At 37.9% G+C, this 14,190-nt stretch overlaps 1 protein-coding gene across 2 annotated transcripts; it reads left to right on the top strand.

Moving 5' to 3' along the window:
- The first annotated feature begins 46 nt into the window (after positions 1–46).
- Positions 47–11,362, top strand: LOC140767696 (protein MEI2-like 4). 2 transcript variants are annotated; one of them, XM_073107703.1, is made up of 15 exons: positions 47–676; positions 1,108–1,283; positions 1,495–1,540; positions 2,119–2,466; positions 2,709–3,139; positions 3,231–3,389; positions 4,896–5,012; positions 5,081–5,229; positions 7,075–7,166; positions 7,295–7,741; positions 8,020–8,680; positions 8,781–8,865; positions 8,971–9,039; positions 9,781–9,960; positions 10,649–11,362. In XM_073107703.1, the coding sequence occupies exons 2-15, from the start codon at positions 1,185–1,187 to the stop codon at positions 10,808–10,810; spliced, it is 3,045 nt and encodes a 1,014-aa protein (XP_072963804.1). In that variant the 5' UTR covers positions 47–676; positions 1,108–1,184; the 3' UTR covers positions 10,811–11,362. The 2 variants fall into 2 exon arrangements, with proteins under 2 accessions (XP_072963804.1, XP_072963797.1); XM_073107696.1 differs by having other exon boundaries at positions 48–676; positions 5,081–5,232.
- Positions 11,363–14,190: the final 2,828 nt, after the last annotated feature.

Below are 14,190 nucleotides of genomic sequence, written 5' to 3' on the forward strand. Positions count from 1 at the left end.
CGGGGAAAAACTAACGGCGTCCAGTGTCCAACTCCTCTCGTCCGTCGCGTTTATAGGAACCGGTGGTGCGGTGCTCCGCGCTTACGCTGACCGCCTCCTCCATTCCTTTCCCCCGCCCTTTTCTTCCACTCTCTTTCCATCTAAATTAATACCTACCCCACCCTTCTCTCTCTTTCTCTCTCTCTCTCTCTCTCTCTCTCTCATTTCTCGCCGGAGTACGACATAGATTCCGGCGAAGCTTCTTCACTGGGGAGAGAGGAAAGGGGGGAGGAGAGGTAGGCGTATAAATGGGAAAAAATCGGGTGGGGATAGCATAATTTGGGCATTGCGGCAAGCAAGAGAGAGAGACAGAGGGGGGGAAAGGGTGGTTTGGATTGCTTGCATTGGAGATGGAAGCTCTCGCACGGCACGGATTTTGATGCGGGGGGTTACCTCGTCCGCTTGATCTCTCCTGATGCCTTTCCTTTCCTTCTGGAGCAACCCCGTTGTCACTATAGCCTGCTTGCTTTAAAGCTCTTGCTAGTTCGCGCGTTTCTTATGCTAATTCGAGAAGCGGAGGAGGAAAAGAGCGTGATTTGGTGAGGGATCGCGTTGTTTAGAGCTCGTAGACGTCGTTCTTTTGGTGCTAATTTAAAGAAAGGAGCGGGGAGAAGAGCGCGATCTGGTGAATTAACGGGTAAGGCCTGTTTTTTTTTTTTTTTGGTGTGGTTTTGGGGATAATTTTGGTGTCTGGTGAGGGAATTTGTGTTTCTCTTTGGCAGTTTAATTTGCTGCAGCTCTATCTGTTTCCTATTTCCTATGATCATACCTTCTGTGGTTTTCTATTTGAGCGTTAAACTCTGCTGGTTTTTTTTTTCCCCTCAAAGTGTAAACTTTGTAAAGCTAATATTAGGCTATGATTTGTCTGTGCTTGAATAGTTCAATTTTGTTGAATTTTGGAGGTTTGCACAAAATTCTAGCGACTAATTTAAGTTCTTTTTTCTCCCTCGCCGATCACCTTGCAGAGAAGAAAAATTGGCATCTAATTTCCAACCTCTTCTTCTGAATTACCTCTTTTTTCTGAAATATTAATTTGTATTGTTCTCGTCTGGTTAAAATTTTTAACAGAGGTCAGAAGGGGAGTAAATTATCTGAGGATGGTCCGAGGTCCACTTTGATCAGGTCTATACTGTGAGAGTTGCAGGATGCCGTCGGGAATCATGGATCAGAAGCATCTGTCTCCATTCCGCCTTCTCCCAAAGACTCCTTCCTTTTTCTCTGAGGAACTCTACTTGCATAATGAGGTAAAGAATTTCCAATTTTCATTTCTTTCTTCTTGTCTGCTTGGTTGCAGAGGAAGTGCCGGTGAGGGTACATTCAATCTCTCTAGGACAATGATGAAATGTTGTTCTTTAATAACAGTGTTCAGAAAAAATTAAATTAAATTTTATGTCTACCTGATGACCCACACGAGATATACATTTGGGTATTACCTGATGCTTCTCTTTTATGCAGAGACAAGTTGGATTTTTGAAACCGGAGTCAGTGCCTGATAATCTTGGTGAGTATTAGCACTTGATTCAATTCAATGTTTGGTCTGCCTGTTGTTTCCTCAAACTTGTCAGTAATATATTTGCTATAGTGTGATCCTATAGATCCAATCATATGTGATCTGAAGTAATAAAATAATATATGTTCTAAATGTCCTTTAAGATTTATGCATTGCCTTGCTGGCAGAATGCTCCTGGTTGGAGGCTTAAGATTTGTAATTATGGTGAAATTTCTCCGTCAAGGGCTCCAATTCACAGAATTTTCACGATTTACTAAAACCACTTTAGTATTTTTGGTCTTCTATTGCCATATTTTTCTTCTCTATTACACCTTTAGCAGTTCATCCGAAATTGCTAGCTGGGATCTGGGGTATCCTATTTGAATTTGTTTGTGGTAAATCCAATCTGTACTCTAAATTGGTTCCAGAGTTGAATTTGGTAAGCAATGGCTTGGTAAATTCTATGATGATAATTTAGCAGGAATAAGTTGGAGATTAACCTTATCCAGGGGTAAATATAACAACATTAGGGTTTATTCCTTCAATTTTTTATATTGGGAGTTCACTATATTATTTAACCTCATTTGCAGGAATGGAGGGGCTGCCACTAATGTCAGGAAGCAAATCAGTTTCTTCTTCACTTGAAAATCTCCATCCTGTTGGCGCAAATCCTGTGGATTTTCTAGAATCACAAACTCATATTTTTAAAGACCTGAAAACTAAATTTAGCCTAGAGAATCATCTGATTGGGAGAGAAAGGATTAACAGCCTCTCTTCAACCTGTTGGAAAGCTTCTTATCAGGATTCTCTATCTCATTCTGATTTATCTGCCAAAACTGCATCTTTAGTTGCACACGGGCGTAAAGTTGATGTAAATGGGACCCGCTATGAGAAGGGGCTTTTCTCAAGTTCCCTTTCAGAAATGTTTGATAAAAAATGTGAGCTTCTTCCTTTACATTTTATGAGTTATAATACTGGTTCTTATTAACTGAAGCTGATAAAGATACATAATTTCCTCCTAGCAAGTACAATACAATATTTGATGGTGTTAATTTCCTGAAGTCAAATTCTGAAAGTAACAGTTTGTGATGATATAGGTTTCTAATATAATATAGTATATTATTTATTCGTTCTTTCTGGTGACAGTTTTCATTTGCTTTATGAAATTTTGGTTGTGCAGTGAGATTAGCATCAAATAATGTTCTTGCTCAGTCTATTGATATAACTGATTCCAACTATGGGGAAGACGAGCCTTTTGAGTCAATGGAAGAAATGGAAGCCCAAACTATTGGAGATCTTCTCCCTGATGATGACGATGATTTACTCTCTGGTGTTACTGATGATGTTAAATACATTGGTCAGCACAACAATGGAGATGATAATGATGATGACATATTTTGCAGTGGAGGAGGTATGGAACTAGAAGCCGATGATAATGCTAACGATTTCAAAATTTCTGAATTTAGTAGCGGAGCCTCTAATGGTCTGCAAGGAGGGTTAAATGGCCCATTTGCTGGTGAACACCCTCATGGTGAACACCCTTCGAGAACTCTTTTTGTTAGAAACATCAATAGCAATGTTGAGGATTCAGAGTTACGGATTCTTTTTGAGGTACCTATCTTTTCTCTTCTTCAAACACTTGCACTTCAACAGCCTGATAGATAAGATGTTGCATTTTATAATACTTTTTTGTCTTATTTAGCATTACGGGGACATACGCACTCTTTATACAGCCTGCAAACATCGTGGCTTTGTGATGATATCTTATTATGATATAAGGGCTGCACGAAATGCAATAAGGGCACTTCAGAACAAGCCATTGAGACGTCGGAAGCTTGACATACACTATTCAATTCCGAAGGTCACTATTACAGCCAATATCATTTACCTGGTTGCAAGTGCTTACTTATTTCTTAAAGTTTGTTATACATGTTCTGTCCTCTGAAAATTTCCATAGGATTGTTCTGGTCACCACTACTTCTAAAATGAAATCTGTAGGATAAACTGATTGATTTCTTGATGCACTTTGAATAGCTATCTTTGTCGATGAGATTGTTTGAGATACTGATATCAGCCTTACCGACAATATGAACTTAATATGTACTCCATATTTTTATTTTTATATTATAAAGAAACTGATAGTTCCTGTTGCAAGAAGTCCTGTTAGTATTAGATTTATGCGAGCTGCCAGCTCTCTTGCTTTTCGCATATCTTCCTGTGTACTATGTTTGTGGAAAGGACATAGAAATATCTTGAAAAACAATATAAACAATTATATTTTGTCCTTGTAGTGTTTAGTAGAAGATGTGAGTGTGACACAATAGAGTATGATTTCCCAAGACTGTCCCAAATAGTTCACTTTTAGAATTTCAAATTTTTTAATAATGCAGGTAAATTATCATAGAAAACCATGTTTATCTACCTATACATGTATTAAATGGAACTTATAGGTGTTAGTAGTTTTAAATCCCAGCTTTTCTAGAACTCTATATATGTAGATGTTGTTTTGTCCAACACTTTATAATATTTCCTATCTTTGGCTCAATTATTTGCCCCATGTACAGTACTAATAGTTTTACTCAATGATGACTAAGTTGATCAGATTTGTCGTGTCGATGGTGGCATGACACCTGACACGAGGACACTCTGTATCAAGCCGTGCCGGACTGGGAGGTTCAAGACATATTTTATTGATTTAAAATTGATCAATTAGAGTGGTAAATCTAAAATATTTTATGAGACATTTTTTTATCGTGCGACAAATATGATATGTCATGCCGAGTTTTTTTTTTAAAAATTGTTTCTATTTCAATCATATTATAGAATTTTCAATTATATTATAGAGTGTTCAATCATTAGTATTAGTTTTAATAAATATATTCGATCATATTATGTGTTGAATAATATTTATATTTGGTTATTACTATATCTTTAATAAATTAAGTTATTTATAAAAATAGTCCAAAGATAATAGACTCTAAGGTAGGTTTTAATACATATTTAAAACAAAAACCAAATATTAACGTGTCGAAAATCCAAAAAAATCTTTAAAGACACTAATAATTCTATTAAAAATGTGTCAAAAGGCACGCCGAAGGTGTGCCGGTTGGCAAGGCCATCATTAGTTTTGCTTTTGCAGAGAAGTGGTTCCTAGCATAATAGGCAATTTTTCACCTAGACTTCATAATATTGTTCTTGTTGTTGTGGTAGTTTAGAAACAAACATTTCCCAAAACATGATTATCTATTTTCTTGTCTGATACCAATGCTGCTCCATGTTGATTCCCTCTTGACATGTACATACATGCATATTTGGAGTCACAAATTTTTGTACACTGCTTAATGGTTATTGACTTATTTCTCATTAGGACAATCCTTCGGAGAAAGATATTAACCAGGGAACTCTTGTAGTATTTAACCTTGATTCATCTGTTTCAAATGATGACCTCCAGCAGATATTTGGCACTTATGGTGAAATCAAAGAGGTAATGTGATTTATATGTCTGGTGCTCATCCTTCATTTATAGCACTAATATTTAGCTTTGATTGGCAGATTCGTGAGACTCCACACAAGTGTCATCATAAGTTCATAGAGTTTTATGATATTAGAGCAGCTGAAGCAGCCCTTCGTGCTCTAAATAGAAGTGATATTGCAGGCAAGAAAATAAAACTGGAGCATAGCCGCCCTGGAGGTGCAAGACGGTGGTATTATCCTATCTATTTTTTCACTTTTCCTTTTCCTCCGGCAAATTTTAGATTAAAATCGATCATTTCATATATAATTGTCTATCTTTTAACGCCTTGATCCATTTTACACTTTATCCTAAATTCTGTTCTGAAATTAAATTGAAGTCCCTGAAGATAATTGTAGTGTATCATTTCTGGCCATTAGTTCAAAAGGTTAGTAAATCACCAATTAAAAAGCTAAAGTATTTGTCCCAGCTCTATATATGCTAGGAACTAGCTTTGCCTAGTAGTGCATATTATTGTTTTTGCATTTTTCTATTTCCCAATCATCAAAGTTCTTGTTGTATATGAATTTATAATATCTCTACACTCTTGTATACATGTCCTTTAATTTGAAGAAATTTGTCCAAGTGACACATCCAAATATTCTTGTAGAAATTTTGTCTGCATCACCTTGTTATAGAAGGTCGTCTCTTCCTTTTCTGTATTGATACATTAAAAGTTCAGAACATGTACTCAGCAACTCAAAGCTAGCTTGTGTGATTGCAATATCACTAGTAGCTTCAATGTAGTGTATAATTCAATTTTGCCCCAAGTGTTAGATATTTCTAGAGATTAAACATGCATACTCATACTTAATTGGCATTGTTCGACTCATTACCTCAATATGTCGCTAGATAACAATATGCATTGCTGCTTCTATTTCTTCTATTGTTCTAGTTTTGAGTAAACAAATTGAAAATTAAATTGTTTCCACTTTGAGTCTTTGACACAATTTTCCTTAAAATTAGAGGTATTAATACGTAATGACTATGAAAAGGTATATCTACCAGATATATCATTCATTAGAATCAAATTCAGTTCCTAAGCCCTTCTTTATTTCAAAAGTTCTAAATTTTGGGCTTAAAATTTGGAAGTGCACTGTCCCCAATTTGATCCTACTCTGACCGAGGAACAGTATATTGTACTAGGGATTACTAATGCTAGCTCATGATTATTACTAACAACTTCATTATGTCCATTGTCTGGAGGGCATAATTTATAAAACATTGTGACCTTTAGGTGAAATTTGTAGTTCATTGGAGATCTATACCATAGAAGGAAAAATCTCAAAGTAAGATTGTGTCAAAAGGGCTAATGAGATGTAGAGAAGTATTTACCATTAGAAATAAATAAAAAAGTTACTTGATGGAGTAATCTTAGGTCCTTAATTCGACTATAATAGGAAAGATAGGAGTTGACATATGCAGAATAAGGAGGCCTTAAATTCCAAATTGCCATAAGATCGCAGTGCTGCAAATCGTCAGCTCTACTTCTTAAATCTTTAGCAGAAGTTCTATTTACCAGTAGGACTCCCTCCAAATTGATTGAGCTTCATCTGTTGATGAAACTTGAATATGATTACAAAATATGGATTTCTTGGTCTTTATGGCCGAATTACATGTTAAATGGGAGTGATCAATCTAGTTGTTACTAAATTTCAGAAGGTATCAGTCTGCTTGGGCTTCTTCAGAGAGAAGCTAGATTCAGTCATCTGAAGAGTACAATTTCAATTTTTGGATGTTTCTGACAATATTCATGGAATATATATTCTTTTTCTTTAGGTTGCCGATTTTGAATTGAAGCTGACTTGCCGTAGTTCTATTGTATGATAAATTTCAAGGCTTTTCCTGGTCTTTAATGACATATTGATTACTTATGATTGGAGACTTTTCTCTCTCCTGCCCCTCTTATTCGTTAGTTGTCTACAATAGTTGTCTGTGCATATAATAAAAAGAAATTTCTTAAAGTGCTTCAATGAGGTTCTATCTTGAGTTTCATGTCTGCTACTTGTGGGTAACATCAACTCTGTACCAACAGCATGATGCAGCAGTTGTCTCCAGAGTTAGAGCAGGAAGAGTTTGGTCCATGTCAACAGGGGAGTCCTAATCACTCACCATCAGGATGCTTTGGTATGATGGTTGATTCCTTACCTATTCATGATTGATCTTCTGTTTTTTTTCCTACGTCTTTCCTGTTACTTGTCCAGCATCTCTTTATGTCATGGTTGTATTTTCTGACCTAGATATCATATAATCAGATTCAGTCCTTCCTGCGACAATTGCATCAAATAGTCTTGAAAATGGAGCTATCCAGGGTTTACATTCTACAGTCCGGGCACCAATCAGGCCCTTTACCGAGATAGCTTTTCCTGGGATCTCTTCTGGCATACCTCAGACGTTACCTTTCTCTGTTGGAATTGCATCAGCAGGCAATCTCAATAATCCATCCGTCCACAGTGAAGTAAGCCATTCACTTGGCCAGATGAACTTTGGATTTCAAGGCATCCCGGCTTTTCATCCTCATTCACTGCCAGAGTATCACAATGAAGTAGCTAATGGTATCCCATACAACTCAAACACAATATCAGCTATGGGTATTAATATCAAGTCAAGCCCTGCTGCTTCTGAAGGAATAAGAAACAGGCATCTCCCTAAAGTGGGACCCGGTAGCCTCAATGGCCATTCCTTTGATCATGATGAAGCTGGTAAGTTGGATAGGATATCTCATATTGAGTTGATCTTGTTGGCCTAGAATACTTTTTAGCTAACATACGTCATGTGTATTTCTTTTGTCTGCTCGACCTCTATCCTGTCTAACAAGAGCCTTCTACTTCACCTTCAACCTTAAACATCAAAGAAGCTATTTGACTTACTGAGATGCCAAGATCTGATTAATGTTTTCTAGTACAAAATTCGAATTTTTATTTCCTAGGTTCCTTTTATTTTTTGTTTGCTAACCAGAATGTATCATTGTCCTTAACAGCATTTGGGGTTTCTGGAACTGGAAGCTGCCCTCTCCATGGACACCAGTACATGTGGAATAGTTCAAATGCTTTCCGCCATCAGCCCTCTCCCCCCATGTTATGGTCAAACTCACCATCATTTGGAAACAATATTCCAGCTCGTCCCCCACCACAGCTACATGGAATTCCTAGAGCACCATCTCATATGCTGAGTGGTGTGCTTCCTTCACAGCAGCATCATGTTGGTTCAGCACCTACCATGAATCCATCTCTGTGGGACAGACGGCAAGCCTATGCAGGGGATTCGACAGAGTCACCTGCTTTTCATCCAGCATCTCTTGGCACTATGGGGTTCCCTGGCAGCCCTCAATTCCATCCCCTGGAACTTGCTTCCCATAACATCTTTACTCACACTGGAGGGAATTGTTTTGACCCTACAGTTTCACCTGCGCACATTGGGATTCTGTCTCCTCAGCAAAGGTGCCATATGATCCATGGAAGGAATCCCATGATCCCAATGCCTTCCTCATTTGATTCCCAAAATGATCGGTTGAGAAGCCGAAGAAATGAGACTACTGCTAATCAGACTGATAACAAAAAGCAGTATGAACTTGATATTGAACGGATTGTGCGTGGTGAAGACTCTCGGACTACACTTATGATAAAAAATATTCCCAATAAGTACATGATTTGACCTGCTAATCTTAACTCCAGTTTCTATTCATAGAGTCATTTTATGTTGAATTCTAGCTTTATATAACTATCTTATTATCATCAACAGGTACACATCTAAGATGCTTTTGGCTGCTATTGATGAAAATCATCGAGGCACCTATGATTTTATCTATTTGCCAATTGATTTTAAGGTAAGGAGTGCTTCTTTATAAGCTAAAATCATCTCATCATATGCTGTTAATATATTGTTTCTTTTAATTATTGTCTCAATGGATGCTTTGCCCTCTGCTCTTCAGAATAAATGCAATGTGGGATATGCTTTTATCAACATGATTGATCCTCAACATATCATTCCATTTTATCAGGTTTGGTTCTCTGCACCTTACTATAAATGCATGATATGTGCTTCTTATGCATCCATGGTGTTTTATTATTCTAAAGTAGGAAAGGCGCCTCGCCTTTTTTCTTAACATTGTTTCGATTTTTAGGTATTTATTAATTTTGCATTCTTGGCATTGAGATTGAATAGGATTTGCATGAAGAAATTTTAAAGATTGTCGTGCCAATGGCATGGGCCATGGCGTGCCGACTTTGGCTCAGAGGGTGCCATGTCGAGCTTTTGTTCTGTTGGCATTGTGAATAGTCTTGGCATGCTGAAAAATAATTTTTAAAACTTGCTAGGGCCTTGGAGCTATATTAATAACATATGCAATGAGCAATCTTACGATTTTTTTTTTAATTTTTTTTTCTAGGATCCTCTTTGTCGGGCCAAATAAATTGGCAAAATTTGTAATTTTTCTTTGATTTTTAAAATTTGCAGTATAATAGTGAGCACTAAGATAGTTGGAAGCTACCCAAAATTTGTTTCTTTAAAGTAATATATGTCTAATTCTAATAGCACAAATAGATGAATGGCCACGAAAAGTATTGAGGTTTTCTTCTTGTATTGATGCCCATAATTAATTTGCATGATATATATCGACCCGTGCTGGTCGGCATGGCAATCCATTGAATTTAGTATTTGAGTTTCATTCCATTTTGGTCCTTGTGATTTTTTAACCAAGGAAAAAGGAAAGAAAGCTAAAGAAGGTCAATATTTTGTGCAGACATTTAATGGTAAAAAATGGGAGAAGTTTAACAGTGAAAAAGTGGCATCACTTGCATATGCTAGAATCCAAGGAAAAGCAGCTCTCATCGCTCATTTTCAGAATTCAAGTCTTATGAATGAGGATAAACGGTGCCGTCCTATTCTCTTCCATTCAGATGGTCCTAATGCAGGGGATCAGGTGCCACATTAGAAATTATTGGATTTAAATTTTCTGTCATTGTGTTCGTATTGATTGATTACAAGCTTGTATAATATTCATAGTCCAACTAATCTGGTGCCCGTTGCTATCAAAGCTTAACAATAAATTATCCAGCATGATTACTTGCCTGATGAAGACCATATTTCTGTATATTTATCCCTTTAGATCTGCATTCTTATGTTATCATGGAAATGTTACTTATCCAGCGGGTGCTGTTGATTCTGCTTGTCAGATATTACCTACCTATACAATCATCTTTTATAGGTGGCAGGAATCATTCTGAGCTCATCTTCTCATACTGTTTTATTTAAGTGTTTTCTTGTATGTTGGTGGAATCATTCATGCAAAGTTTACTAGTTTATGTCCATTGGCTTGGTGGTTTGTAATCGTTGGGTTTTCTCCAAGCAGACTGAGCACATTACTGGTTGCCCCTACCCTATCAGGAAGAAGAAAAGTAAATTCTTCTGTTTAAATATGTCCCATATTTCCAAACACATGTTATATAGACATCCCTTTTATGACCATTCAGTGTTAAACAGACATTTTGTACAGTACACTCATCCATCTGCTGCAAACTTGCATCTCTTTAGATAGCTATCAGTTTGATGATGCTGATCAGGCTTGCTTCAAATATGTTTTAAGTGCTAATAGTTTCTCTGCTTTGCAGGAGCCCTTCCCTGTGGGTGTTAATATCCGCTCGAGATCTGGGAGAATCAGGACTTCTGCTAATGAAGAAAACAGTCAGGAAAGTGTACTGACCTATAATAACGAAGATACTTCTGGCAATGGATCTGACTCCCCTTTAGGTTCCACCAAGGACCAAGAGTGACCTGAGCCGCTCCGGGGCACTAACCTTAAAGACCAACCTGTAACATGAACTCATCTGCAGTACACAGGCTTCTTTTTCTGTCATTATTTTGTTTTGGCCAGGAATTGCAGCAAGAACTTCCAGGACATGGATTGCCGCAGGTTGCCCTATGGTGCTGTAAGTTTCTTAATTGAAATACACTGCAAGGGGTGCTTCCAGTTTTCCTTGGACTATATAAACAGTAACTGAGAGAGGAGGGCTAAATGTGCAGGGATAGCTTTACCATTTCCAGATGTCTATGAGACTAATAAGCACTGTACAGGAACCAATGTAGTTTGCAAAGGCTTGCCCTGCATTTTCTCTGTTCTTTTCTGACTACATTTTTCCCTTTCCCTTTTTTCTTCCCCTGAGTTCAGAGCTTCTCGGTATGTTGAGGGGTTCATTTTGGAGCTGGACAGGTTACTTGTGTTATGAGCTGGCCTGGCATGTCTATAAATCTTGTATGTCTTATTATATACATCTAAGAGCATGAATTTTGCCATCTATCTGAAATTTGCTCTTTGCTATTGATTTCATCAATTAGTATTTGCTGCTTTACTTCAAAATACTGACAATGAACAGAAATAATGTGTCTTCATGTTACATTTTTTGTTTTTTGTTTGGGTGATAGAAGGAGGTAATAGTATTATCACAAAAAACAGAGTCCTTAACTAGGAAGTAGCAGGAGACCTCTCCAAACAGAGGATATGGTCACATTCCTGATGGCTTCGTGATAAACAGCACCCAAACTAGGGAGTATAATTTGGATGTCCTCAATGGTACTTTGAAGATGCCAAGGAACAGGAGATTTGAGGTTGAATATGAGCTAGGAGAGAGTCAATTTCCAACCAGAAAGTTGGTGAAACCTCTCTCCTTGCATTTGGTCAGAGCACGGAGGATGGCTTCCATCTCAGCGTGGAACGCATCTTTTGCATTAATTTTGACTGCACCATCTAAAGACATGGTTGCCTAGACTGTTTCTGAGGATGAATCTGGCCCCTGCATCTACATTGAGCTTTTAATCATCCTTGAAAATATCTAGTTACTTGCTTAAAGGTATTTTTCCTAGCAGAACATTAAAAAAAAACTAAAATATAAAACATAATATTTTTAATGTGAAATAGTTTATCAAACAAGGGTAAAAGATTGTGAATCCCTTCTTCGTGATCAAACCAAATATTATAATAATCAGCGGTCATAAAACACTTACAGATTATCCGTTGTCACCCACAATCTCGCTCAACTCCCCCTCAATACTACTTCTCGTGTTTAGTATCTAACCTTAGTGACTCTTAAAGTTGAAGACTTATATGGTATAAAAATCTCACCATTCAACTTTTTCCTTTTTAGCTCTTGTTTGAACGCTCTTTTCACGTTGAAAATATTTTGATAACTAAAAAATCTCATTCGAACATCTTTCTTACGATACAAAGTGGGGTCTTTTATAATTTAGTTATATATAATATTTATTTTATAATAATAAATTCTAATATTTATGGTACATATAAATTATGTATACTTTATCATGAAAACTATAAATACGCTATATAAAATATATGCACTTAATTTTATATACTAAGATAAAAAAAATTATATATAACTAAATTACTATAGCATGAGGCTGCATGTAATCTTTTTGTTTCTGAAGAGATTAATTGGCAAAATATAAAAGCTTTTGGACATAAAAGGTAACAAAAAAATTAATTTTTTGATAAAATTGCAGTCAGGGTATTTTCGTCCATTCAAAAATTTTGGAGGATCCGGCGACGATGCTACCACCGCCTGCAGACACTGGTGGTCGATAAGCGGGAAGAATACGCACGAATCTCAAAGCAACAAATGGAGAGAGAGAGCTAATCCTCCCGCGTCTCAAGAGTTACTTAAATCGTATCTTAGCGAGGAGAGGGACGAAAGCGTAAATGAAAGAATGGCGCGAATGAAGCACGTGGCAAGAAGGCGACCAACCCCGGGAAGCGTCGCTCCTCCTCCTCCGCCTCCTCCTCCTCCTCTGGCCGCTGCTCCTCAGATTCCTCTTCCCCTGAAGAAGAGAGCTCGCCAGTTCCGCGTCGTTGAATCCGGAGGCACGGTAAGCGACTCATGTACGTAGTGCTCAGTGCTCTATCCCTCTCGATGGCTCTCTTGGTGATTTTGGTGGGATTTCTTGGTGATCCGAATGAGACCAACTTGATGTTTTCTGCTTCTCGATCGCCTTCCCCGTGCTGGTTCTTGATTTCTTGGTGATTTTGGCGGGATTTCGGATGATCTAGAGCTGCTCTTAATTACCCATGGAGGCGCGATTAAGTTGCCATCTTTACTACCGTATTGAGCCTCCCGATGCTGGTTCTTGATTTCTCGGCGGTTTTGTGGAATTTTGTACTACTTAGGACTGCTACGCTGAGTTCTTGATTCCTTCTTGCTTCTCTTCGTGAGAGTTTTCGCTGCATTGCTAGCTGCGACGGATGTTGTTGGAAAGCTGGGTGCTTTCTCGGTTGTAACTTGGAAAGATGCGCAGGGGAAAGGGTTAATGTTAGAAGGGATACCAGAGGAGGATAGTCATGATGATGATGATGGTGAGGAGGTGGAGGGCACTGGTGATGCAGAGGACTACCGGGTGTTTAGACGTACGCCTCCTTGGCTATCCACAGAAGAGTACGAGGAAATTCTCAAGAAAAGTTTTAAACTGTTGGGAGACAAGAAAACATACCTGCGGCCAAAGAAATCGTACCGTCCGATTAGCTCGACGGACGGAGGAGCCGAGAGGCAGACGTCATTGTTGCCCATTCCTAAAGACAAGGTACGGGGAAATCTAACTACTTGTCGGAGTTCTGTTTCTTGAGTTCCTCCTTTGTGTTGTTTTGCCGATTTCTATTAGAAACAGCGGGGTTCATTTATTTGGTAGTTGTAACTTGGAAAGATATGCAGGGGAAAGCAGTAATAGTAGAAGGAGAGGTGGAGGAGTATGATGAGGAAAATCCTTATGATGAGTTTGATGATGATGATGATGATGATGATGATGATGATTATGATGATGATGATTATGATGATTATGATGATGATGATGACGATGAGGAGGAGGAGGAGGAGGAGGAGGAGGAGGATGAAACCATGAGGTATCAGTTATTCCTCGTCCAGGATGAAGCCCTTAATACGCCGATGGTTGGTGACAAGGTCTCCAACTCTCATCCCTAGTTTATTACATCACAGTTCATCTGTTTCAATTGATGATTTGTTACATAATTTCGTCCTGATGCGTTCCAACATATTAATTGTTGACAAAAAAAATGTCTTTCTGTCCTTCGCAGTTGAATGATGTAAGGTTCTTACCATCAAAACTCTCCGCGATTTCTGTTTATCCTTTCCTC

Source organism: Typha angustifolia, chromosome 1, assembly GCF_048772165.1.
Source record: "Typha angustifolia cultivar Huaian chromosome 1, ASM4877216v1, whole genome shotgun sequence".
Lineage (NCBI taxonomy): Eukaryota > Viridiplantae > Streptophyta > Magnoliopsida > Poales > Typhaceae > Typha > Typha angustifolia.